Genomic DNA, 26,571 nt, shown 5'->3' with positions numbered 1-26,571 from the left:
TCAAACAGACCTTGAGGAAAAGTTTTTTTTTTTAAATAATGCCACATAGTTCAACAACAGCAGAAATTATATGACTAGATTTACATGACATAATGACCTGAGACAGAGATAAAGTGCAGGGTTTGGTTGGAAAAGACTTCTGAGGACCTCAGTTCCAGTTTTGTGCTTGACTGCTGGCAGACGATATCCATCCATGTTATATACTCTACACTATACTATGATTGTGTTATAAATTTAATCTAAAAACTTTATCTCATCATGGCTTGAAGTTAGTGAATATTTTGTTACCTTTTAAAGACCAAGGTATAATACAGATTGTCCTGATTGGTAAATCACTAAGGCAATATTCTAGCTGGGAACAGATATGGTGCACTTGCACTGGATTGTACAGGATGTGTCGGTTGACTATGTAAGGTTTATTTTGGATTAATTGTGCTTCTACTCTGTCTAGCTAAAATCAGACTCCTTGTGGGCTCTTTAGAATAATATCTCATCTTTGTTTGGGGTGTCTCTGTCATGGTTACCACTCAGATGAGTCTCTGGCCATTTTCCTATCCACACTGACTGCGCAAGCAGATCCACTTTGCATGCACAAAGCTTCAGCCATTCTGAAGGCCGTCTGGAGGAAGATAAAAGACAACCAAAGTTTAACAAAGTGACTTTATCAGAAGTTTTGAAGAATCACAGTTACTAACCTTCTCAGAGGTCCACTCATGTTTATTTGTGCCTTCTGTGGGCCAACTGGTGTTCCAACTTTAGAGCCGAAGAGCCTGGCCCAACGCAGCTCACTCAAGTGTTTGTCCTCCAGAGGACTTGTTGAAGATTGTGGCATCTCATTGTTTTCCATTCCAGTTGCTACACCCTCTTTCTTTTGTGTTTCACACTCTGAGGTGGGTGTCTGATTAAGCCAAAATCCATCAGTTACCCTTTGACTGAAGACATCGCTGTGACCTGTTGGACTCCTGCTCTTCTTCTGGATCGAGCTCATCTGCAGGATCTGAGCTGACTGGGCAAGAAGCCGATGAGGCAGGGGTGCTCTGTGGTTTTGCTTTTCCTTACTTTGAAGGTGAGGTTCGGATGGAAGATGGAGGTCAAATGGCAGCAGGGAGAGTGGCTGCAGCAAAAGAAGCAGCTCTTGGAACAGTGGTCTATAAGTTGGCCCCTGGGCCAGAGCCAAGAAACCCCATTGGTGATAGTGTTCCGTCACAACATCTTGAATAGAGTTGAGTATAAAATGGTAAGGAATTAAGTATTGGGACAGTGGACAATACATTCCTTTACAGTTGTCACTAAACCTCATACTCACCAACGCAAGTGTATAAATGACGGATCCAGAATTCCAAAGCATGCAAGCTAAAAAGCAATATTTTCATTAGCTAACTGTACTGGGGTGCAAATTTTAAAAGATGTATTCAGCATTTGACCTACTTTAGCAGATCTTTGATGAAGACACTGAGCCGTATGCGACTTGATAACTGGGAACATTTTTTTACCACAGACACCAAGCTGTCAGACAGTCGGGTAGATGAGCCTGTGAAAAGAAAAATATTGGCAGTCATAAAAACACAGTGTGGAATTAGCTTTCGAAGGCACTCTGATAATGAAGAAGATGTTTCATTTGCTTTTCATCTGATTGGCTCATACACACCTGGTCGTGCCGTGGCCTCTACGACGTTCCATAGTTTGTTGCGTCGTTGTCCAGTAATCAAGTCCAATTTATAGGCTTTCAAACCATCTTGAAGGATGTTCTGGATTGCGGGGTAGAGCTGTTTAAGGACAAGGTTGCTGATAGTGGTGCACAGCAAACTATTTCCCAGTCTTATCTGAAAACAAAATGACAAAACAATTTAAGACATCAGATTGAGATGCCTTATTATTCTAAAAGGACTCTGTACCTTAAACTATATACAAAACAATTTTATCTGACAGTCTAATTAGGGCCCATGGGTAATATTTGACATTTCTGTTGTTACATCTCTTTTTTTTTTTTTACTTTAAAAAAAGAAAAATTTGACTCCTTGTACCACCTTTTCTTCTGGGTCTTGTCTTGAGTTGAAATGTGCCATTATGAGATCCACTGCCAAATTCACAGCTTTCAACATACCTGCAAAAAAGAGAAATAAGAAAGGGGAGAGATAGGAGTAAGGTAGTTATTTAAATTCATTAAAAAACATATTTTATTGCTCAAAAGTGTTTCTGATCCCTCAACACTCAACCTGACAATTTGTAAAGGAATTTAGGACATGCATAAATATTTACTCAATGCAAATTATTTTAAAATGCTGTACTTGTAGGTAATTTCTGTCAGTTGTGACATCAAGAACAACTGTAAATAAGGGTATATGAAACCTACTATAAAAGGAACATATAGTAGTACACACATTTGTGCTCACATAGAAAACACACACACACACTCAAACACGGCAAGTGTGTTAGCCAATCCAAGGCAGTGAGTTAAAAGTAGGTCACATTTTCCCCTTCATGGAAGCAGAGGCAATGCTGCAGAGATCCACTCTGTATCTTTCTGTAACAGAAGGGATTTTGCCTTCAATGGCATACTGAGAAAGAATTATACTTCACTTTTCTAAAGTATTTCCTGCAATTGGGATTTCTATGTGGTACAAGATACTGCACAAATTTTCATATTCACAAAGGTCTCCATACAAACCATAGGCATATTGCTATACACAACAGAACATATTAGCAATTGATAATAATGATAGTCATGTAAAAATTTAGGGAAAATGTGGGCGTTTAGTCATAAGAATCGATGCAGAATCTGATTATTCATCATCTCACTTCTCTTGTGCAAAAGATCAATTGAAAGAAGATCTGAAGGGGCTTCTGGGGAGAGGCAGAACACTTCAGGGGGTCTGTCAGTCATGGAGAATGAGTCACCATGTTGACGTTCCCTCATAACACCTGCAGAGTTGAGGAAGCACACATAAAATTGACTTAAATACATAACTACCACCAGATTCACAACACGTACTCACACCAATTTGACTTACCATCTTGTTCTCACCATCTTCGTGTTTTGTGTGTGTGTGTGTGTGTGTGTGTGTGTGTGTGTGAGTAATATGTGAATAAGATCCATAATTATTAGAACATGCACATCAGTAAACTATATACAGTAAATGGAAACCATAACATGATTCATTGACACTTACAAGGTGATCTCCTTGGCTTAAAGGTGTGTTGAACATTGGTGTTAGGTTCTTCATTGGTGCAGACCTGTGATGAAGCTTCAAAAGACCAAAGGGATTTCCGTCCAGTGCCTGGTAGAGAGACAAGGGAGGTGATAGAGGTCAAGGAGGTGACTGAGGTAATGGCAGGGGAGGAGTTTTGATGTAAAGGGAAGGATGCATCCAGAGGACCTGTAGTCTCCTCTTTGATTAATTGTGGAGTCTGAGTCTGAACAATAGGAACCTGCTTGAGTGGACGATTCTGAGATGCTTGTTTTCCATACCAAGAATGTTTCTGGCTTAACTGTGTTTGACTTGAACAGGCCTTTGGACTCCCATCTGCTTGCTCTAGGCTTTGAGGGCTTCTTGGTCTCATATTTGGACTCATATGTGGATTTCTGTCCTGGTGAATGAGCCCCAACAGTGTGCAGGGCTGGGTACACTGGGAGTGGTTATGGGGCAAAATAGGACTTGATGTGCAGGTGGAACAAGTGTCTGAACTGGTCGCTGCCTCCGGGTGGATGTTAGAGGAACTCCTGAGAGGTGAGGGTTGCTTATGATGTGGATATGCCTTGCTTTTGCAAGTAGCTTTGGATGGCCCAGGCTTGCTGTACTTGTAGCTGATGTACTGATTAAGAAGGGAACCAAGTGCTTTGGTCTGTTGTTTTCCTGAGGGTGCCTGAAGCACAAAGGGCTGAATAGGGAGAAAGGTGGGCCTTTGTGCTTTTGTGTATCGCACAACTTCTAGGGATGAAGCACCTGTAGGCACAAGAAAATGTTGTGGAAAACCGTCTATAAAACCAAGTACTGAAAGCAAAATATTAGGGTTTTTCTAAGTTTCTTACCTTCTGGATTGGATTGACTACTGCTGTCAGCACTCAGGGACTTTGTTGCCATCTCTGAATCATCCTGTTTCTGGATAGAAGAGAGGTTTTGGATGAAGTGTGAGCCCGATGGATCCTCTATGCACTTTTTCATGGATTGTTCTCCATTTCCCTTCTTACATCGGGCAATTTCTGCAAAAGAAGTGGCATGTTGCCTAGACAGAGGTGAAGATAAATTTGTGTCTAAATGGCTTGGACAGCTGTTTTGTAGGGCTCCCAGATTTGATAAGGTAGAACATTTCTGGCTGCTAATCCAGCTCTGAGACTGAGGAGTCTTAATGTAATTACAACTATTATGTTCTCTTGGAGCAGATTGATGGGTTTTTATGTGTGCCATTCTCTCTTTTGTTCCCTTAGATTGGTCCTTATCGGCTCGTCTAATATTCTTCACTTCAATGTTTCCATCACCCTGGAAAAAAATGGATAGTATTGGGATAACTTCAAAAATGGCAGATTTAGACACATAAAGACCAATGTACTGGGGTATTCACAGACAGCATATGTTACACGTTAATCCCTTAATCAAAGCCTCCTGAATCTTGACATTACTATAGGTATCGTATGGTAGTGGTATAAATACCTTGTGTTCAGTTTGGAAAACCTTTGGCTTCTCCCTTTCCTCTTCCTCTGAATGTCCGAACAGGAAATATTCGGAAGGTGGAGAACAGCTTCCATGGCTTTGAGTCTCAGAGAAACTGGTCAAAGAGGACCATGGTGGACTAGGTGAAGACTGGGATGATAGGTCACACGTCACCAGTGTATAGTAATTCTGGGTAGAACCTGCTAACCGTGCCTGACTCTGCAGACACATAGTGAGGTCAGAAATTTCTATTGATGGGAAGCCATCAGAGTTGAATGGGTAGATGTTGCAGTTTGGATCAGTGTTGTGAGATGACCAGCTGGGTAAAGGGTTTGAACTGTCCTGTAACACTATACAAGATCCAGGAACAGGACTATCTAGATTTAGTGGAGTTGCAGGAACTGCATTGTTGGTTTTGTGGTAGATAGCACTGAAGTTAACTAGTACTCCATCTGAGCTGTTACAGGAAGAGTCAGTGATATAGTCTGTTTGGTTTTGAGTAATGGATTCGATAACGTTTTCAGTTGGAGCCCAGCTATTATCAGGTTCCTCGAGAGTATGCTTACTGAAGTCTTCCTCATCACCCCAGTCCTGTTCATCGCAGTCCATTAATACAGGGGTTCCTCTGCTATCCCTGCGATCCCCGCAACCTGTATCAAACTCCCTCTCCTGTTCTTTGTTTACTTTGACTTGGCTAAAAGGATTCATATTACTCTGAGTGACATTTCCTTGTAGTTGAAGGGATGACCCCTCATGGTACTTGTGCAAGTTGTCTCCATCTGAGTCCTCATCCTCATTGACTTCTGATTCAGGGATGAAGAGGTTATGCCATCTGGGAGTACCTCTGCGATGCAATGGCTCTTTTTTTAGTTGAGAACTGGTCGATGGAGAGTCCAAAGCACAAAGCGTTGGGGACGATTCATACCCTCTAGAATTTTCAGTCACCTTTTTGTCCTCTGTTTCTGTTGAACTTGACTTGCTTGTGTGACTTAGACTGCCATAGTCAAGAGCTTCCCTCGGCAGATCTCCTCTCTCAGGAAGGGATATACTGTGGGTTAAATTCAAAGTGCGTGGCTGTCTGGATGTCTGTACAGAGTTATATAGGTGCCACCCAACAGACTGGCCATGGATGTGGCACACGATCAGAGTTTCTCCTGACTTTGGGGAGACGTCCATTTTATAAGCACCAGCACTTCAAAGCATCAGTCCTTGCATGGCAGGCTGATTACGTGGCATAAACAGAGTGAATGCAAAACCCAGCAGAATCCCTTGTAATCTCATATGTCTGCATTTTCACTGCTTTCAGGCCAGAATCTAAAGGAGAAAATAGGCATTCAGTGGATTATCTATAATAATGCTTTCATACAAATGACTCCATACTTTACCAATCTTAAATCCACCTTTCAGTACAAATCAATAAATCAGACAATTGCAGTTACAATGTACTATATAGATGAACCCAAATATATATTTTAACCCTAAAATATAACTTTTTAGACAGAAAAGCAAAAACACGTTTGTTTTTGTATCTCTGTGTGGAGTTTTTATTGAATTCAGTTGTTCTTATACTGAGCTAAATATATTTACCACCACCTAAACCTAATCTGTTTACATGAGGACATAGGCTTCTTGTTTTGTAATTATAAATCCTTACTGACTAACCCTTAAAAAACCTCTGCGATTTAAAAACAGCATTATTTAACTTTTATTTATGAGCCATTTTTCCAAATGAGCACGTCAGAATGTCCCAAAAATAAAGTTCATAAAAAAAGTGTCATATTTTGCTAACTTCTAAAGATAAACTTGTCCCAAACTACAGCGAAAAGTTAAACAAACAGTTATTTAAAATATATTGAACATTTTATTTGTTATTTTAATAAAGTTCGTAAATTGCTTCAATTCTCAAATTCCAGCCCTAAATTCTGTTTAGTTAACCGTAAATTGCGATCCTGTTTTCAGGCTGTTAATGTGGGCAACTGCATCAACTCACCCAGCCGTAAAGCTCCATCAATCCGAGAGCCAGCACATAGACACTCTCATTCTGTCTGCACAGTAACTGGAGCAAACACACCGCATGATCACAACCTAATGCTTTACCACTTAGCAGAGGCAAAGCACGGGAAAATAAAAAATGAAAAGATAGGAAATGGGTAACGTCCCTCTTGTAGTTCCTCTTTAGTCACACTTCATTCTTCTCTGCACTCCTCACAGCTCATCGGTTCCTCACACATTCCCTCCTCCCCCAGTACAGTGGTTCTGAGCCCCACAGTCCTATAGCAACAGCATCACAGACCCCACTGAGCATGCTCAGTGGTTTGTTGTTGAGGGATCATATTTGAGGGGATGGCAGATTTGCCTCTGCTCTCAGCATGGGGGGCACTGAACACTGACTCGTACTAAAAAGTAGACTTGGAACAGAAAATTGAGATAATGAGAAACTAATGTTTCAAAATTGAGCAGATCTCTGACATAGAAAAGATGATGGTAGAAAACCTTTTTTGAGAAAGGTGTACAGGAATAGTCCACCTTCATGTCGTTCCAAACCCGTATGACTGTTTTTTCCATGGAACTCAAAAGGAGATGTTATGAAGACTGTGCTGGTTGCTCTTTTCCATGCAATTACAATGGGAACTAGACTTTCCAAGCCTCAAAAAGGACACAAAAAAGCAATATAAAAGTGGTCCATACAACTACGGCACTATATTCCAAATCTTGCTGAAGGAGCAAATTATCATTTATGATTCACAAATCATTTAGACAGACTGGTTTTGTGAACTGGATCAAATTTTTAGATTAAATGATTGGTTCACCCAAAATATTACATGAAAGAACTGTTATATGTATCTTTTATCCCATTCAATTTAATCCAAAAAAGTGGAAAGAGGTCAGTTTTTGGTTGTCCTCGTCTCCCCGTCACTCTAATAACAAGTTGACAGACTCTTGCCTTTGATGACGCATGGATATGGATAATCTCACAAACATCTGCTGTAGGCACTACTGGGAAAGGTGGCTAAATCCCTTCGCCTGACTGACTGACTTTGTCTCTCAATTCAACAACGCATTAGGGAACAGCTCATAATTTGTCTCCACCACACACATGGTAAACAACAACAAACTCATCAGATTATATATCAAAAAGCTCACTGGCTTTACTGGTAATCTACTGACCTAAATCAGTAGAACTAGAAGATGCCCCAAAAATATTTGTATGCCATCGTTTCTAATCAACAAAGAACAACTGTAGATAGCATATACTGAATGATGCACATTGGCAAATTTATGTCACGTGGAAGCTAAAATATGATGAAATAGTCAAAACTCCTGTACATTTTCATCAAGCTCATCCAGTACACTCAAGCAGAAAACAATGACAAACTGGAACATTCCATCAACCTTGTTTTTCAAGGGGAAGTCTTGTAATCATTTTGTTTTGATATGGACATGAAGGCAACATGAGGATAATCATCTGTTCTAAAAAAAATCTATAAGTACATTGGAGGAAAGCTCAAAACTATGTAATATTGTATAGTAAGGACAGGCCTTACAAAGTGTTCTTACAGATGCAGTTTCCAAAAGAGACACTATGTTGTTCTTGTAAATGTTTTCTTTATAAGAATGCTTTATGCTTATTTGTTTGCTCCCATTTTATATTAGGTGTCTTTAATTTACTGTACGTACTGTATTTAAAAAAACAAAAGAATTGTTTGATACAATGTACTTATTGTGTTCAAGTTGTATTGCTGCTGTTGAGGTGGAAAATGTATAAGGTTAGGGGCAGGTTTTGTGGTATGGTTAGGTTGAAGGGCAGGGGTAGAGTTTAACAGTTCTAAAGAAATAAAGATATAATTACATGTTTTTTTATGTACTGTAAAAAATATGTAATGTACACAATAAGTACATTGTATCAAATCATTTAAATGTTGTTACATAGTAGTTAAAAGATACGTAATATAAAGTGGATCCATATATTTTATTGAAGAAAAACGGAAAAATTTGAATTTGCTTAAAATGGTTTGTTTCACAAATGCATTGAGCTCAGTGCTGAACATATATTACTACAAATACTAATAAAATAGATTTAATCTGATTCTTGATACATATAACAATTAGACAAATACAATTAAAAAAAAGCAAAAAGATTTTTGTAGTTTTTAAGTTTATTGTATTTATCACTAATCAAGGCACATTTGCATCTTTGTACAAAACATGATAAAGTATGTCAAATCAAAGCATTTTGGTGACCATTTCAAATATTCATTGATAAAAAACATCAAAAAAGAAACATACAAAACATCTACGAAACTGTCATACACAATTACAAGCAAATGAAATCTGCTTGTATGAAGCTCTTCTTGAATAATCTCTAGGCCTCTTTTTATGTGGACAGGCTAATGGCGAGATGAACATTCTAATGTCCTAAAATTAAAAAATATATATTTATTATGTCCTCTGGTCTTAATACACAAGGAACCACATGGGTGATTTTATTTTCAAGTGTTTCTGTGTGCATAGGTGCTGTTAATACAACATTAAGAAAACTCTCAAGTTTTATAACATGATTTTCAGCCACTAATCACAGCTAAAACCAGCTTCTTACTGATTCAAAGCTTCACAGGCTCGCTTCACAATCTCACTTACTCATATGTGAAATATTTTTAAGCCCCTCCAAGAATCTCTCTCCTTTATTATTTAAATATTACCAATGCTGAAGGTGAAATCAAGCTTGACGGCAAGTCATCACAAGTACATATACAACAGAATAAGGAGCTTTAGGGACTCTGAGCCTCCTCGAAGATGGTTCGATAAGTCTGAGGTGTGCTGTCAGCCACCGGAGTGTCAGTGTGGGGGAAAAGAGCTGGTCTGCTCTTAACTGGAATACGCAGAAAGCGTCCAGAGGTGACAAGGTCTCCATAACCGCGAGCATGAGAGAAGGCGTAACCAGATCGCCGCGTACTGATTCGTCGTCGAGGGAATTTGCGAGGAGGCGGCGGAGGCACAGCTTTGGCCTGTCTGACCTCATGACGCACCTGTAGAGCAGAAGAATGAGAAGAAAATATACGGTATACTGAAAGGAAAGAATACAATTAGTATCAAAAACACAGAAGAAGGAAAAAGCATAAGGCTCAAGTTGTAGTCATTTTGTTTATGAATGACTCCTGCTCATGAGATTGTGACACCACTGATTGTGGATTCCAGAAATAACCTTGACATTACGCCTCAGCGTGATGCTGTGCTGCAGCCGTGCCACTGCATCCCACAGCTCTGACTCATTCGACACATGCCTTCTACTCATAAAGGGAGGAAGATCTCACATTGTCATCCTGTCGAGAACTGGCGCATTGCCTGAGAGAGTCTGAACGCAGTTTTGGAGCAAAAATGACTATAAATAGTAAACGTGTCGTACAAGATGCCTGTGATGCCAGTCAAACTCCATCATACGATATTCTACTGGGGAAAAAAATATGAAATCTCATGTCTTTTGGGTTCATATATTGCAGAGTTGTAGTCAAAACCAGCTCATTCGAGTCCAAGTCAAGACCAAGACCAGAGGAGGGTCGTGTCAGAGTCAAGAATGAGTCCAAATGAGTCAAATGAAATTTTTCAAGTTCAAGTCCACCGACGTTAATCAACCGATTTGTTTGTCGAACAAAATAGCAGATTCAGCGTTATGATTGGTCAGATCGCCTGTCAATCAACTGAGGTGACAACAAAATTTGAACCCACCTTGTCGTTGATAGTGGGCTTGAGTTGGATGAAGAGGAACCGTTTTGCAACCACAGGCAATATGCACAATATGGTGGTTAGGAAGATGGTCAGCCACACGTTCGGCTGGTTCAGGGAGTTTCTTGCAGTGCCTGAGAAAAATTGGAGAGTCATTTGGAGCTGCTTAAAACACACAAACAGCAGGATGAGCAGATGTGGTTGGGATGGAGGGACACTCACCAATGAAAGGAAAAGACGACGTGAAGATCAAGTACATGCCGTTGCTGTACATGGTGAAGGTGACGGCAAAATACACCGATGATGCTGTGCTGCAGCCGTGCCACTGCATCCCACAGCTCTGACTCATTCGACACATGCCTTCTACTCATAAAGGGAGGAAGATCTCACATTGTCATCCTGTCGAGAACTGGCGCATTGCCTGAGAGAGTCTGAACGCAGTTTTGGAGCAAAAATGACTATAAATAGTAAACGTGTCGTACAAGATGCCTGTGATGCCAGTCAAACTCCATCATACGATATTCTACTGGGGAAAAAAATATGAAATCTCATGTCTTTTGGGTTCATATATTGCAGAGTTGTAGTCAAAACCAGCTCATTCGAGTCCAAGTCAAGACCAAGACCAGAGGAGGGTCGTGTCAGAGTCAAGAATGAGTCCAAATGAGTCAAATGAAATTTTTCAAGTTCAAGTCCACCGACGTTAATCAACCGATTTGTTTGTCGAACAAAATAGCAGATTCAGCGTTATGATTGGTCAGATCGCCTGTCAATCAACTGAGGTGACAACAAAATTTGAACCCACCTTGTCGTTGATAGTGGGCTTGAGTTGGATGAAGAGGAACCGTTTTGCAACCACAGGCAATATGCACAATATGGTGGTTAGGAAGATGGTCAGCCACACGTTCGGCTGGTTCAGGGAGTTTCTTGCAGTGCCTGAGAAAAATTGGAGAGTCATTTGGAGCTGCTTAAAACACACAAACAGCAGGATGAGCAGATGTGGTTGGGATGGAGGGACACTCACCAATGAAAGGAAAAGACGACGTGAAGATCAAGTACATGCCGTTGCTGTACATGGTGAAGGTGACGGCAAAATACACCGACAGACTGCCCCACAGGAAGAACTGATTCACTGCTGTCCAATAGTACGTGTCCAAACCCAGCTTAAACACACATAAACATAGGGTTAGTTTGCATCTACCATTCAAAGGTTTGGGGTTTCTATTTCAAATGAATGAATTTCTTCGGAACATTCTCTTCATCTAAAAATCCTGGAAAAAATGTATTGTGGCAGGGTTTCATAAAAATATTAAGTAGTTCAACTGTTTTCAGCGCATAATATAAAATGTTTCTTAAGCAGCAAATCAGCATATTAGAATGATTTCTGAAGGATCATACACTGAAAACTGGTGTAAAATATAATTTTAAAATATATTCAAATAGAAGTTTTTTAAAATTATAATATTTCACAATTTCACTGTTTTTAATGTATTTTTGATCAAATAAATACTTGTTTAAAAAATAAGAAACTACATACACAACACATTTTTCAAACAAAACAGGTTTAGGTTCCGAAAAATTGTCCAAATGATTTTAGGGTCACTATACAGTATGTGTCCAATATATCTATTTCTAAAATGTACAATATATAGATTATTAAATTTTTGAGTAAGATGGTAATTCTCAATAACTGTTGTGCATTGTGTGTGTGTGTGTGTGTGTGTGTGTGTGTATACTGTTAAATGAGAATTTACCTGCACGCTGACGGCAATGAGCAGGCAGGTCTGCGCTAGCAGGGCAAATGATTGATAATCTGCAATGTCTTTGCCATCATCTCTGACGGTGTCGCACATGGCTGCCCAAGGGATGAAGAAGAGGACAAGTGAGCTGTAGCAGCTGTGCAGAAGGATCCTTGCGAAGGCCATCTTACTGAAATACTGGTTCAGCTGACCCGGAGCGTACAGCTGGGGGTACTGGAAACTCCAGCGGTCATTTACATCCTGCACATACACACATGTTCATGAATGAATTGAGTTCAATGATGCTGAATAGCATGCTAATCCAGGGGTGGGGTATATTGATATATGACATACTTGATCAAAGAGACTGAGGCCAATAACAGGTAAAGCCGCATACACCAGGTTGTAGAGCGTAATGAACCACTCATCATACACAGTCTATGGAGAGAGCAGAGAACACAAAAATTAGGAACAAATTAGTAATTTGTAAGATGTATGCTCACGAAAAAATAAAAATCACTGAGCTCAACTTTAGTTTTGGGTGTGTAGATCGATCAGTAGTATCACTTTCAGATAAAGGATCTGCACTCGCTGCATCTTAATGTCTTGTCATTTATTTTTATTTTGTAACAGAGCAATCGACAATCAAACGTTTCGGTTAAGATGTGTGCTAAAACATTCTTGGACATTTTACAGTTCACATTATCACTCAAATCTGAATTGGAAAAATTGAATTAGTTTAATTTAGAATTAATTCTTGAAAAAATATACAATATTGTATACAAATTTTCTGTTTTTCTCTCAGAAATTGCTAGTAAATTTTACAATTACAAAAAAACTGCAAGTAACACATTGAATTAAATATGAAAATACAATTTCAGTTTTTCTACGTTTTCTATGTTTAATTCAATGTGTTACTTGCAGTTTTTTGTAATTGTAAAATGTACCTCAATAATTAATTGTATTTACTGATTTATTTATTTACTAATAGTCTAATTTTATATATATATATATATATATATATATACACACACACACACACACACATGTACATATATGAAGAGTTTATTTGCAAAAAAAGATTTTCAATGATAACAATTTTAAAAAATCATGTTTTTTCATTGTGCATTCCAATTAATCTCAATCAAACTGCAGTTGGGTTATTTTGATTAGGTTAAAAAATAACAAAAAAATACAGCTAACACAAAACACAATAAAAACATGGTAACTTAATAAAAACATGATTTTTTTAATTGTTTTTTTGCAAATGTTTTTTTCATGGTTTTTGCAAATAAACTCTTCATGTGTGTGTGTGTGTGTATATATATATATATATATATATATATATATATATATATATGAAGAGCTCATTTGCAAAAACAGATAACTCTGTTTTTGACAATTTTCAAAAATCATGTTTTTTCATTGTACATTCCAATTAATCTCAATCAAACTGCAGTTGGGTTATTTTGATTAGGTAAACAATAACTATAAATACTAGCTAACTAACAATAAAACACAATAAAAACATGATAACATAATAAACAACAAGATTTTTGAACTTTTTAAAGATCTGTATATATATATATATACTTTCATGATATCAAATATAGTACACAGATTTGTTAAATTGAATTAAAATCAATATTCAATTAAAAAAAATGGAACTAATGGTAGGTAGAGTACATTTCGGCAGAGTTTTCTCAAAAAGACCAAATATCATCTGATTGAACTGCCTGGTCTATCGCTAAACTGTAAACCAAATTCATGTGAAATGATTTTTTTTTAAATCCATCTCACCTGTGCAGAGAAGCCGCAGAAGAAGCCGTACCAGAAGTGGACAAAGGTGAAGGTGAAGTTCTTGTAGAAGAAGTAGCGCAGAAACTTACACATGCGCAGATAGGACCAGCGGCCGTGGACCAACAGGAGGCGCTGGAGGTAACGGAACTGAGCGAAGGAGAAGTCACTGGAGAGAACCGCCTGCATGCCCTCCTGCCCACTAATGCCAACGCCGATATGTGCAGCTATAAAGGTCATGAGCAGTTGAAAGATTGGATACATTTTTAAACAAACAAGGTTGGTAAATGATTTTAGCACACTAGTCTTAAGTAAATCCATATAATGTTTATATTGTAAAGTTCCCAGTTTGACACTGGCTCATTGTTTCTTATAAGTGCATATAATCTTATTCATGCCATCTCTCTTTGTGAGAAACACTCACTTTTGATCATGCTGACGTCATTGGCTCCATCTCCAATAGCTAAAGTCACAACTTTCTTGTGCTTCTTGACAAGTTCCACCACTTGAGCTTTCTGGAGAGGAGTGACCCTGCAACAGATGACCGTTTGGCACATACATGCGGTCCTCAAGAGCTCCAAATGCACGTCCTTCTGCAGAGCAAATGCCTGGGCACAGAGTATTGGGAGATGCAAGGATTAAAACCATTTTCTACTAATCAACTGTTGAGTAGTATCGAAGAAGATGACAAATAGATCCTATTTTCGATTAATAAAACAATTTCTCTTACCAGACTGTGGCCGTTAATTACCAGTCCGTACTCTCCATCAACCTTCTCGTCTTCCACCACCTGAGATTTTTTACCCAGAAGTCTGCTTTTCTCAATGGGTGGCTCATCCCCTGATTCTGGTGACATCTTTTTCCTGGCATTCCTGAACATAGAGTATGGCTCTCTTAATTTCAAACGTGATCCATTTGAAATGGTTTGGGAGAAGGAGAGACAGATGAAACTCACACAAGCTCCTCTCGCACTTCCTCTGCTGTGTTGCTGGCCACTATGAAGATCTCTTTCATTTCCTCTCGCAGCATATTACAAGAATAACCAATGTTCTCAGCCGTCTCTGTGGGACATTGCAATGGTGTGCATGAACAGTAGTGAACATTTAAACCAGCATAGAAGGTTTAGCAGCCATTAAAAGCTCAATTTGTGGCAAGTAACTTACCCTGTTTGTCTCCAGTCAACACCCAGATTTTGATGTCAGCTTTGGCGAGCTGCTCAATGGTCTGAGGCACGCCATCTTGAAGTTTATCCTCAACCGCAGAAGCACCAAGAAGCTGAATGCACACATAAACAAACTTCACATAAGAATAGAAACTCAGAAATAAGAGAAATCCTATCCTATCCTAAGCAAACACTCTTGCAACACTTAAGCATTCTGTGTGATGGTGACTTTACCAGTAAATCTTTCTCAATCTCTTCATAAATTGTGTCCAGTTTTGCCTCACGGTCCTCCAGCGTGGTGCTGGCCTCATGGTGGCGCTCTTTCCATTTCTCAAACTCGTCTTCGTCTAAGTCTTTATAGGCCAAAGCCAATGTCCTCAGACCCTCTCCAGCATATTCCTGGGATTGTGTTAGTCAGACATGAGTAGCTTACACACACTCACACAGTCTAATGGAACACACAGATGTAACTCACGTTAAGATGTTCTGTGGTGACCTCCATGAGTTTGGAGGTTGATGGATGCAGCCTCTCGTAGATAATTGTGTCGGCTCCCTTACAGTACAGTGTCAGCTTGCCCTCTGGACTACGAACTGAAGAACCGCACATTTACTTAAAGACATTGTATTGTTGTATTTCGGAATGTTTCCCTTATCCTTATAATGTTCCTCCTTATTTCAGAAGGGTATCAGCAGCACATGGTCTCACCAATAACAGACATCCTCTTGCGGACGTTGTTGAAGTCCAGCACTGCCAGTAGCTCGTAGGTGGTGGGCACTCCCATCTCCACCAGAGAGATGGTCTCTGGGGTACGAGAACGAAATACGAAGCCGAAATTCCTTGCTGCGGTGACTAGAGCCCCCTCGTCTGGAGACTGAGCCTGGTAAAATAGCTCTCCTGTGGAGAAACAAAAATATACATGTAGAAAATGATAAAGAAGAAACAAATATGAGGCTGATTTATGAAAATTATTTGTTGTATTTTGCATAAGAAGTGGATAATAAAGTGTGTGTTATAATGATTAAGTAATGTTTTTATTCAGAAAGGATGCATTAAATTGTTTAAAGGTGATATTTATAAAGTTATAAAATATTTTATGCTGTCATTTTAAACTTTCTACTCAGAGAATCCTGAAAAAAAATATTAGGCATTAACTGTTTTCAACACTGATAATAATAAGAAATGCTTTTATGAGCAACAAATCAGCATTTAGGAATGATTTCTGAAGGATCATGTGACACTGAAGACTGGAGTAACGATGCTGAAAATTCAGCTTTGCATCACAGTATTAAATTACATTTTAAATCATATTAAAATAGAAAACATTTATGTTAAATTGCAATAATATTTTATATTATTACTGTATTTTTGATCGAACAAATAAATAAATGTTTGAAATTTTGAGAACTTAATTTCAATATCTACTGCAGAATGATTTGATCGTATCAATGTAATCTGTATATAAATACATTGGCAATCTATTGCGAATAACTAATAGTGTTGCAGAGCATGCACTAGATGGCACTCACCTTCTGTTTTTTCCTCAGGCATGACAGTGTGGCAGAGCGCCAGCAGACGGAAGAAGGCCTGGACCTCTGGAGAGCCTGACTTTACCGCTTCCACCAGCTTGTGGTCATGGAAACAGAACTTTGGGTCGGCAAGAGAGTTCCAGGAGAAATCAACTTTCTCTGTCTTCTATAAATGGGGAAGAACATAGAAAGAATGAGTAAGGAAAAGAGATGTTTTTTCAATTCCCAGGGGAGAGTAGAATCACACTTTTTACTTCAGTGAATATTTGTGAGAAATACTGAATATTGGGGTAAAAAACAAAAAAAAGAAAACATTACCACCGTTAAAGTTAAACAAACAAAACCGCTTCTAGAGAAAATATGCATTTGTGTAATACAGTTTTTGACTTCTCATATAGAGACTGTGACATTGTCCTTAGGACACCAACTATGGACTTACCTGTAGCTTTTAAGTTATAAAAATAAAATAAAATAAATTTGTCAATGTTTTGACCACTAACCTCAGTGACTTCAACCCTCTGCCCGGCAAAGTCCACAACCTCACCTGAGGAACATAAAAACAGTTCAATTCTACCCTTTAGTTGAAATTGTTGACTCTGTGACAACTCTTTGAGCTCTTACCATATGATTTTCCGTTGATGGAGCACCTGTTGAAGGTCATGATGTTCTGGGTTAAAGTTCCCGTCTTATCAGAGAAGATATATTTGATCTGACCCAGCTCCTCATTGAGAGTGGTCGTCCTGGCCTGGGCTGGTGTGTTACTCTTGACGTGGTACATTTTACAGTCCCAGTCAATGAAATAACTGTTCCCCAGACGAAGGATCTCAACACTATAGAAAGGGCAAAAAAGTTCACTAGCATTTTTTTTATAATTTTATACTATTTTATTTTATTACAAATTATAATATCAGCAAAATAATTTGAAAGATTTAACTATTTTTGTTGTATTTGGTATAAATATCTCTTTCTCATTTTGCATCCTAACTTACTTTGTTTTACATTGTTTAAAATCAAATATTGAGAATGTTGGTAAACAAACAGTTTTGGTTCCCATTGATTTCCATTGTTACCATTACCAAAATTTGTTCAAAATATCTTCTATGTTCCAGAAGAAGAAAGAAGGTCATACAGGTTTGGAATGACATGGTGAGTAAATAATGACAGAATTTTCATTTTCCAGGTATTGAAGATATAAATCTCGATTTTCACGTAATATAAGTTATTGCAGCATCTGACCTGACATAGAGAGAGATGGGAACCACAGTGTTGAGGATGATGACGTAGGACCAGAAGGTGAGAAATGCTGAGAGAGATGCATTCGCCCCATCGGCCCTGGGGAGGAAAGTAATGAAGGAATTCCCCTCTTGGTATTCCCAAATGCCATTCCCAATGGACAAGATGGTGCACAGGAAGGCCAGAAAACCAAAAATCTAACAAACAAATAAGCAGGATGTGAAATTAAACATTTTATTACTCAAACGTTTTTATGAACATAATTACACACATCTACTTACAAAGATCACCAGGACATTCATGAGACGATCAATGCTGGTTCTCTTGAAGATGGATTTGCCAGAGTTCTGCATGAGTTTTGTGTCAGGACCTAAACGGATTTGAACAAAGCTATAGATAAATAGATTTCATACGGCCATTTCTAGGTTGTGATTACGCACCTCCAAACACCACCAGGCCGAAGCACCACTCTGTGTTTCTGAGGGTACATCCTCTGAGCAGAATCCTCTCATTATCCAGAGCAAACGTCTCTCCTCTCAACGTCAGAGTTCCTGTGAACTTATCCAGACGGTTGTTTGGAGGCTCACAGCGCACCTCACCTGAGATATACAATACTGTATTTAATAAGGAGACTCATGTTATATTATATATGAAGGGTTGTAAACAGCAGGCATGCCTTTATGCAGTTCACTATTAGTAATGCCCTAGCAACCACTCAGAACACCTCACAAACCACTTAGCAATGCCCTAGCAACCTGATATTGTGAAGATTCTTTGCAGACACATTATGTGCATCTGTCGCTCACCATTGAATGCTGCAAGTTTCTGGATGTCATTGCCCAGGTCTCCTGTGAGTGTCAGAGCCTGTTTCACCTTCAGGTTGGTCTCCCTGTGACAGACAAGGAAAGAGAGGCAGACGATGACTCTGGTACACAATAATAACAGATGAACAAGTTCATGTTTACATTCACATGCTTAGATACTAACCCGTCCAGCTCAGCCGTCTCAATATAGATGAGGTTGAGAGGTTCACTGCTAGAGAGTAACAACAAATCTGCCTGTAGCACAGGAAACAATAGAGATAGGTTAATTTATCAGTTTATCATACAGTAGTAATGATTAAAAAGACCGAAAAATAACAGTAAGAAACCAGTTCTTGTTATTTATTTATTAACTTTATGTTTCTGAGTTCTGGCAATGTTAGTTTAGAATTATTTACATACTATTATTGTTTTTATAAATATGTTGCTTTTATTTTTATATTTTTCAGTTTTCATTTTAGTTTAAGATTTAGTCATTTTATGTGCTTTAGTCATTTTTAGTTTTTAGCTTTTTAAAGCTATTTAGCTTTTATTAATTTTTATTTCCGATTTAGTTCAGTAGTAATTCAACTTAAATCAAATGTATGTAGTTGTGTGTATTTTTGTGACTTTGGAGCCCCCTACAGTTAAGTGAGTGGAGTTCACTGTCGTAAATACATCTCTGTCATAACGTACAAACAATACACACTGCACAACAATAATTATTATTTTTGCATTATTGTAAGGGGTAGGTTTAGGGTTGGGGGTAGGTGTAGACGTTAATAAAACACAATCTAATAGGTAGAAAATGTCATTTATTGTTAGCTTCCGGTTTTTGCAGTATGCTTTCTAGCCAGATACACGTGCATTTGTTGCTGCCTTAAAGCAATCCGCCCCTTTTGCGAATTTCCCTCACCGAATTTGCATATTTAATTCGGTACGTTTGGTGAGCAAACTGGTATTTCAAGGTAAAAAAAAATAAAATAATAACTTACAGTTGCCTTTTAATTTAGTAACTTTTTTAACCTAAATATTTTAATCAAATTTTTATATTTTGGGGTTTTTTTTTTTTCAACTTTATTTCAAATAACAAAATAGTTTTAGTTAACCATAACAACACTGTTCCGGCAACATCATCAGACAGTTGTTTGCCATATACTGTATTCATTACATGTTTGGAGTGTTATATAGTGTTATAGTGTAGTGTAACATCAATAGGCCTGCTATAAACTTACTGTGACAAACTCATTGTTTTCCAGCTTGACAATGTCACCCACTTGAACATTCATCCATTTTTCACTCTTCAACCTGTTTGAAACCATGACTTTTCATTTATCACAAATTCATTTTGGAAATGCATTTGGTCAAAAGATAAAGTAACGTCATATACACAGAGGTTGGACACTTACTCTCCATCAATGAGCACTTCTACTTCTCTGTTGTTCACATGTTTGTCATTCTTGTGTCTGGTCTGTGTTGTAGGATGAACATGGGAACAAAAAAGCAACAGAGAGGGATCATATGAATGGACAGTCAAACACGCTGTTGTCTGTATTGGACATAGACAGGAAGTGGACTCACGATGTCGTCAGAGAGATCTTTGGCTAGAGTTATAGACAGCACCAGCAGCAGCGGAACTACAGTCGTGAACCAGGACAGAGACGAGATCTGAGGAATCAGCTGTGCAACACAAACACGGTGAAGCCTGTTAGAACTTTTCTTACTCTGTAAGGCTTCTTACATGCTTTTTCAACATTTTAAATTGCTGTAATAATGTGGTAATCTAATTGAGGTGGATTCAACAGGTTAAGATACCAGTAAGATGAGAAGAAAGACAAAGTAGGCATTGGCCAGTCTTTGAAACTGCTCAAACAGATTGAGAGGGAGGAAGGTGAACACGTTGTACTTGGAGGTCTTGATGGCATTGTTCTATAAGGACACACATAAAAATAAAAAAACCGCTCACAGTATGCTCCAAAAAAAATGTTGAATAAAAAATATATTAGTATTTTCCTACTCACCGCATACTTAAACGACAGGTTGAACTCCCTGTCGTTAGCTCGCAAATGCCTCTCCTCTGAGGAAATAAAATACAAAAGCACCATATAAACAAAGAAAAAGAACAGACTAGAAAATAAATAATAATTATTATTATTATTATTATAAACAACAAGAAAATGTTCTAGAACACTATTTTTATATTTCAGGCTTCAAACTGTGTTCGGTGTAGTTGGTTACATATGTTACCTTCTACTTTTTTTTCCTTCACGTTAATTCCACACGCAGACAGCAGGGAGCCCATGTTTCTCTGTTCACATCGTCACGCTGATAAGAGAAACCAACCGTGAAAACACATTTTAAGAAACCAAAAATTAAATGGTTAAATTAAAAAAGTATTCAATATGAAGAAAACTGACAAAATCTTCTGGAGTAAAGAGCTGTATAATCATAAGGACTAGTTGAATTGTATCCAATCTATTGTGTAATTATCTTTGACTTTTATCATTTTGATTTGTAATGGCTATCATTGTTTGCATTGTCTTATGTAAGGACACAGCCAGGGATGCTAGATATTACATATTGTTTTTTGAAGTATTTGTCATTAATGGTGGGCATATGGTGTGTTTTATATGATAAGAATAAACCCTTGTTTAAGTAAAAAGAAAAATCCCTGAAATACCATGTGACCATATTTACATGTTTGACCTATAACAGTCTGTTCTAGAGTTTTCTATAGGTTCATTAGTGCTAGAGATGAATCAGGGATGTTGAAGCCAGTTTATGTAGCTTCAAAGCATTGAAATCAGACAAACTGCAGGTTGGATAGAGTCTGATCATAATGCATTATGATATCTTTCTGTTAGTGTCTAGCTGTGGTTAATGATAAACTGGCAGAAAGTTCAGTGTATTTTACAGCTCTTGTCTTATCAGCGCAGGGTATTTATGGGAGGCGCATGTAGGCCTTCTCCGTACACACACAGCCGTGCTTCCTGATCTCACAGATTATTCACCTGGCAGCCGTTTTCAGACGTTAGTCTTCGTTCATATAACACAGAGACGATCTTAAATAAGGATAACTAATTATTGTAATTGCTGTTAGAGGCCAAATGATTATGTCTACATGTCAAAAAATAAAACTGAAAATCAATACATAAAAAACAGCATCTAAAAAGGCTATTTTGTATCTAAATGAATTATTTTCCCTATTAGAAATGATTGAATTAGTGAAAAGTGTTGTAGATAGCTGCTCATAACCCTGAACATTAGACCACACTCACACTCACACCCACCTTCATCTCACTCTCTTTATCTAATCTAATATTATCATTACCCAATCTTAAACAACTGGGATCGCTCAAAAGTCAACACATTGCCAACGCCCATGAAAGGAATCACTAGAAGCATAAAAAACTAAACATTTCAAGTGAAATCATTCACTTCGAAGACACAAATTTAACATAGCATCCTTTAAAATGTAAGATCTCAGAAGGGTGTGGATTTTTCAAATGCACGTGATCAATTATTATTATATTTTGTTACATTTCTTTAAAACTTGAAGCTGTGGTTGGCAGAACGTTAACATAAAAAGTGACGATGATTCATGCATTACTAAAAGTGATGAAAGCTTTTGCGGTGACTGTATCATTTATGATATGTTAATATACCAACAGACTTAAGATAAAATGATTTGCTTAATATTTTTACATATAATAACCAGCATAATGATACAACGAGGCTACATGACGTTCAAAATGGCCTTTCTAGCAAGCATGAAATATACTATGAAGAACACAGTGTTACATATGTAATAGTGCTAAATATGAAACAATGCAATATACATGAACTAAAATAACATAAATTAGCATAAAACACTCATTCACATAACTAACGACAAAAACCATGTAAATAAAAAATGTGATGGGTCACACAGGAAATGCCTACTTCTACATGAATAACTAGGCGATAAATACTATTTACTTGTATGCAAACAATCATTACTAATAATAACTTACCATGAAATTACATGTATTATATTTATAAATGTAATTTCATGGTAAGGTAACTCACGGTTAACTAGTTAACAGGTTTTTACAGTAGCAATTTTCAGTTATGTTCCTGTTCAACTTCACATTTGACAAATCTATACTCCTCTCTCTCTGTATATACTGAAACAGGTATGTTATATGTTAATAGTAACATGCTCAAGTTCAGTATTTTTTTTTTTAACTAAGCACTTCATCACAGGTGCAAGTGCCTCTAGCTAATGTCAATAGGTAACTCAAGTTTGAGAGTGAAAAAACTTCCACTTTCAAATGAAACATTTTAGAAGTCTAACATGCTCCCTTTCTTAGCTCACTAAACATTAATAAAATCAGAAAAGGTCACCAGCTGAGGGTGTCATACCGGAGTCACACGTCTGCCATCCAGGATCCCTAGAGAAACAGCAGCGTTTCAGAATAAACCAACACCCCATAAACATGCGTGGAAAAGAACACTACAGTTCCCATAATGCAACAGCAAACGAGGCCCCTTCCTTAGAGTACAGGTGAAAATTAAGGGTGTAGCCTGACGTCAGGAAGAGGTTTCCAGGGCTGGGTGGAGCCAGCGGCTGCAGTTGTGGCCTAAGAAGGGGGTTAGTGATTGGACAACTGCGTAAGCTTGAAGGAAACAGAGAGATTTTACAGTATAGCACGTCCAGGGACAGACGGAAAGCAAACAGTGGATGATCTTTGGACTCTGGTGGGCTGGAAGAGGGAAGCTGGTAAAACAGTCAGATGAGGGAATGACGTAGTCGCTGGAAACTGGCTGAAATTTGGTATAATGTAAAATTCTTCCAATCTAAACCTCATTTGCATAGTTTAAACTCTTAAAAATTAAGGTTCCGAAAGGGACTTGGATTTTTTTACTATAGAGAATGGAAAAGTTCCCTGGATGTTAAAGGTTAAAGACCTACTTTTTAAGAGGGTAGCTCAAATTTGGACAGCTATGAATGGTTTTATTGCTCAAGAGGTTTGCTCGTTCATAGCTCAGTAGACAGTTCTTCTATGCACTCTAATTGCTATGTAGGATAAACAACTGAGATATTGCACAGATCTCTTAATACAGGCCATCAAAACACTACAAAAACAGGTCACGCTTGCGTTTACGGCGTACTATGTCACACGTCAGCTGCAGGAAAGGGCTGTTTTATTATCTCTTTTGTTGATGCAGGCAACAAACAGAGAGTAGAGAAAAGGAACTGTTCCCCCAAAAATAAAAACGGTGTTTCATGTGCTTGAACCCCGGTCATTGCTGCTTGCAGCTATATTTATTATTATTATTATTATTATAAACAACAAGAAAATGTTCTAGAACACTATTTTTATATTTCAGGCTTCAAACTGTGTTCGGTGTAGTTGGTTACATATGTTACCTTCTACTTTTTTTTCCTTCACGTTAATTCCACACGCAGACAGCAGGGAGCCCATGTTTCTCTGATCACATCGTCACGCTGATAAGAGAAACCAACCGTGAAAACACATTTTAAGAAACCAAAAATTAAATGGTTAAATTAAAAAAGTATTCAATATGAAGAAAACTGACAAAATCTTCTGGAGTAAAGAGCTGTATAATCATAAGGACTAGTTGAATTGTATCCAATCTATTGTGTAATTATCTTTGACTTTTATCATTTTGATTTGTAATGGCTATCATTGTTTGCATTGTCTTATGTAAGGACACAGCCAGGGATGCTAGATATTACATATTGTTTTTTGAAGTATTTGTCATTAATGGTGGGCATATGGTGTGTTTTATATGATAAGAATAAACCCTTGTTTAAGTAAAAAGAAAAATCCCTGAAATACCATGTGACCATATTTACATGTTTGACCTATAACAGTCTGTTCTAGAGTTTTCTATAGGTTCATTAGTGCTAGAGATGAATCAGGGATGTTGAAGCCAGTTTATGTAGCTTCAAAGCATTGAAATCAGACAAACTGCAGGTTGGATAGAGTCTGATCATAATGCATTATGATATCTTTCTGTTAGTGTCTAGCTGTGGTTAATGATAAACTGGCAGAAAGTTCAGTGTATTTTACAGCTCTTGTCTTATCAGCGCAGGGTATTTATGGGAGGCGCATGTAGGCCTTCTCCGTACACACACAGCCGTGCTTCCTGATCTCACAGATTATTCACCTGGCAGCCGTTTTCAGACGTTAGTCTTCGTTCATATAACACAGAGACGATCTTAAATAAGGATAACTAATTATTGTAATTGCTGTTAGAGGCCAAATGATTATGTCTACATGTCAAAAAATAAAACTGAAAATCAATACATAAAAAACAGCATCTAAAAAGGCTATTTTGTATCTAAATGAATTATTTTCCCTATTAGAAATGATTGAATTAGTGAAAAGTGTTGTAGATAGCTGCTCATAACCCTGAACATTAGACCACACTCACACTCACACCCACCTTCATCTCACTCTCTTTATCTAATCTAATATTATCATTACCCAATCTTAAACAACTGGGATCGCTCAAAAGTCAACACATTGCCAACGCCCATGAAAGGAATCACTAGAAGCATAAAAAACTAAACATTTCAAGTGAAATCATTCACTTCGAAGACACAAATTTAACATAGCATCCTTTAAAATGTAAGATCTCAGAAGGGTGTGGATTTTTCAAATGCACGTGATCAATTATTATTATATTTTGTTACATTTCTTTAAAACTTGAAGCTGTGGTTGGCAGAACGTTAACATAAAAAGTGACGATGATTCATGCATTACTAAAAGTGATGAAAGCTTTTGCGGTGACTGTATCATTTATGATATGTTAATATACCAACAGACTTAAGATAAAATGATTTGCTTAATATTTTTACATATAATAACCAGCATAATGATACAACGAGGCTACATGACGTTCAAAATGGCCTTTCTAGCAAGCATGAAATATACTATGAAGAACACAGTGTTACATATGTAATAGTGCTAAATATGAAACAATGCAATATACATGAACTAAAATAACATAAATTAGCATAAAACACTCATTCACATAACTAACGACAAAAACCATGTAAATAAAAAATGTGATGGGTCACACAGGAAATGCCTACTTCTACATGAATAACTAGGCGATAAATACTATTTACTTGTATGCAAACAATCATTACTAATAATAACTTACCATGAAATTACATGTATTATATTTATAAATGTAATTTCATGGTAAGGTAACTCACGGTTAACTAGTTAACAGGTTTTTACAGTAGCAATTTTCAGTTATGTTCCTGTTCAACTTCACATTTGACAAATCTATACTCCTCTCTCTCTGTATATACTGAAACAGGTATGTTATATGTTAATAGTAACATGCTCAAGTTCAGTATTTTTTTTTTTAACTAAGCACTTCATCACAGGTGCAAGTGCCTCTAGCTAATGTCAATAGGTAACTCAAGTTTGAGAGTGAAAAAACTTCCACTTTCAAATGAAACATTTTAGAAGTCTAACATGCTCCCTTTCTTAGCTCACTAAACATTAATAAAATCAGAAAAGGTCACCAGCTGAGGGTGTCATACCGGAGTCACACGTCTGCCATCCAGGATCCCTAGAGAAACAGCAGCGTTTCAGAATAAACCAACACCCCATAAACATGCGTGGAAAAGAACACTACAGTTCCCATAATGCAACAGCAAACGAGGCCCCTTCCTTAGAGTACAGGTGAAAATTAAGGGTGTAGCCTGACGTCAGGAAGAGGTTTCCAGGGCTGGGTGGAGCCAGCGGCTGCAGTTGTGGCCTAAGAAGGGGGTTAGTGATTGGACAACTGCGTAAGCTTGAAGGAAACAGAGAGATTTTACAGTATAGCACGTCCAGGGACAGACGGAAAGCAAACAGTGGATGATCTTTGGACTCTGGTGGGCTGGAAGAGGGAAGCTGGTAAAACAGTCAGATGAG

At 37.8% G+C, this 26,571-nt stretch overlaps 2 protein-coding genes across 5 annotated transcripts; both read right to left on the bottom strand.

The window, feature by feature from the left end:
* Positions 1-38: 38 nt before the first annotated feature.
* Positions 39-6,937, bottom strand: LOC107744119 (iporin-like). Of its 2 annotated transcripts, XM_016557623.1 has the most exons (11): positions 6,640-6,937; positions 4,650-5,963; positions 4,031-4,478; positions 3,171-3,944; positions 2,800-2,922; positions 2,028-2,104; positions 1,649-1,823; positions 1,429-1,531; positions 1,307-1,353; positions 696-1,212; positions 39-619 (listed from the first exon to the last, which is right to left on the bottom strand). In XM_016557623.1, exons 2-11 carry the CDS (start codon positions 5,823-5,825, stop codon positions 478-480), a joined length of 3,582 nt encoding a protein of 1,193 aa, XP_016413109.1. In that variant the 5' UTR covers positions 5,826-5,963; positions 6,640-6,937; the 3' UTR covers positions 39-477. The 2 variants fall into 2 exon arrangements, with proteins under 2 accessions (XP_016413109.1, XP_016413110.1); XM_016557624.1 differs by lacking the exon at positions 39-619 and having other exon boundaries at positions 1,073-1,162.
* A 1,899-nt stretch (positions 6,938-8,836) lies between these two features.
* Positions 8,837-26,411, bottom strand: LOC107744118 (phospholipid-transporting ATPase ID-like). Of its 3 annotated transcripts, none has more exons than XM_016557620.1 (29): positions 26,196-26,411; positions 24,039-24,116; positions 20,647-20,702; positions 20,441-20,554; positions 20,207-20,305; positions 20,035-20,096; positions 19,861-19,933; positions 18,813-18,883; positions 18,632-18,714; positions 18,266-18,424; positions 18,107-18,195; positions 17,829-18,022; positions 17,214-17,422; positions 17,093-17,136; positions 16,593-16,758; positions 15,772-15,960; positions 15,541-15,656; positions 15,300-15,464; positions 15,067-15,178; positions 14,859-14,964; positions 14,634-14,775; positions 14,328-14,511; positions 13,907-14,130; positions 12,461-12,544; positions 12,122-12,367; positions 11,442-11,530; positions 10,593-10,642; positions 10,374-10,504; positions 8,837-9,676 (listed from the first exon to the last, which is right to left on the bottom strand). In XM_016557620.1, the coding sequence occupies exons 2-29, from the start codon at positions 24,091-24,093 to the stop codon at positions 9,419-9,421; spliced, it is 3,570 nt and encodes a 1,189-aa protein (XP_016413106.1). In that variant the 5' UTR covers positions 24,094-24,116; positions 26,196-26,411; the 3' UTR covers positions 8,837-9,418. The 3 variants fall into 3 exon arrangements, with proteins under 3 accessions (XP_016413106.1, XP_016413107.1, XP_016413108.1); XM_016557621.1 differs by lacking the exons at positions 24,039-24,116; positions 26,196-26,411 and adding exons at positions 20,873-20,950; positions 23,030-23,246; XM_016557622.1 differs by lacking the exons at positions 8,837-9,676; positions 10,374-10,504; positions 10,593-10,642; positions 24,039-24,116; positions 26,196-26,411 and adding exons at positions 10,874-11,303; positions 20,873-20,950; positions 23,030-23,247 and having other exon boundaries at positions 11,392-11,530.
* Between the last annotated feature and the right edge of the window lie 160 nt (positions 26,412-26,571).

The sequence above is a fragment of the Sinocyclocheilus rhinocerous genome, unplaced genomic scaffold (assembly GCF_001515625.1).
Source record: "Sinocyclocheilus rhinocerous isolate Xijiao unplaced genomic scaffold, SAMN03320098_v1.1 scaffold287, whole genome shotgun sequence".
NCBI classification, from domain to species: Eukaryota; Metazoa; Chordata; class Actinopteri; order Cypriniformes; family Cyprinidae; genus Sinocyclocheilus; species Sinocyclocheilus rhinocerous.
Note: the sequence above shows the minus strand (reverse complement) of the source record. Positions and strands in the feature narration are given on the sequence as shown.

Excerpts from the sequence above, each read along its gene's own strand:
- LOC107744118 (XM_016557620.1), bottom strand. The coding sequence starts at position 24,093 with ATGGGCTCCCTGCTGTCTGCGTGTGGAATTAACGTGAAGGAAAAAAAA. Across the intron at positions 15,465-15,540 it reads TCACCACAGAACATCTTAAC|GAATATGCTGGAGAGGGTCT; the intron begins GTGAGTTACATC and ends ACACAATCCCAG. Across the intron at positions 12,545-13,906 it reads TCTGCGGCTTCTCTGCACAG|ACTGTGTATGATGAGTGGTT; the intron begins GTGAGATGGATT and ends CTCTCTCCATAG.
- LOC107744119 (XM_016557623.1), bottom strand. The coding sequence starts at position 5,825 with ATGGACGTCTCCCCAAAGTCAGGAGAAACTCTGATCGTGTGCCACATC. Across the intron at positions 3,945-4,030 it reads TAGTCAATCCAATCCAGAAG|GTGCTTCATCCCTAGAAGTT; the intron begins GTAAGAAACTTA and ends TTGTGCCTACAG. Across the intron at positions 1,532-1,648 it reads AGAGGCCACGGCACGACCAG|GCTCATCTACCCGACTGTCT; the intron begins GTGTGTATGAGC and ends TTCTTTTCACAG.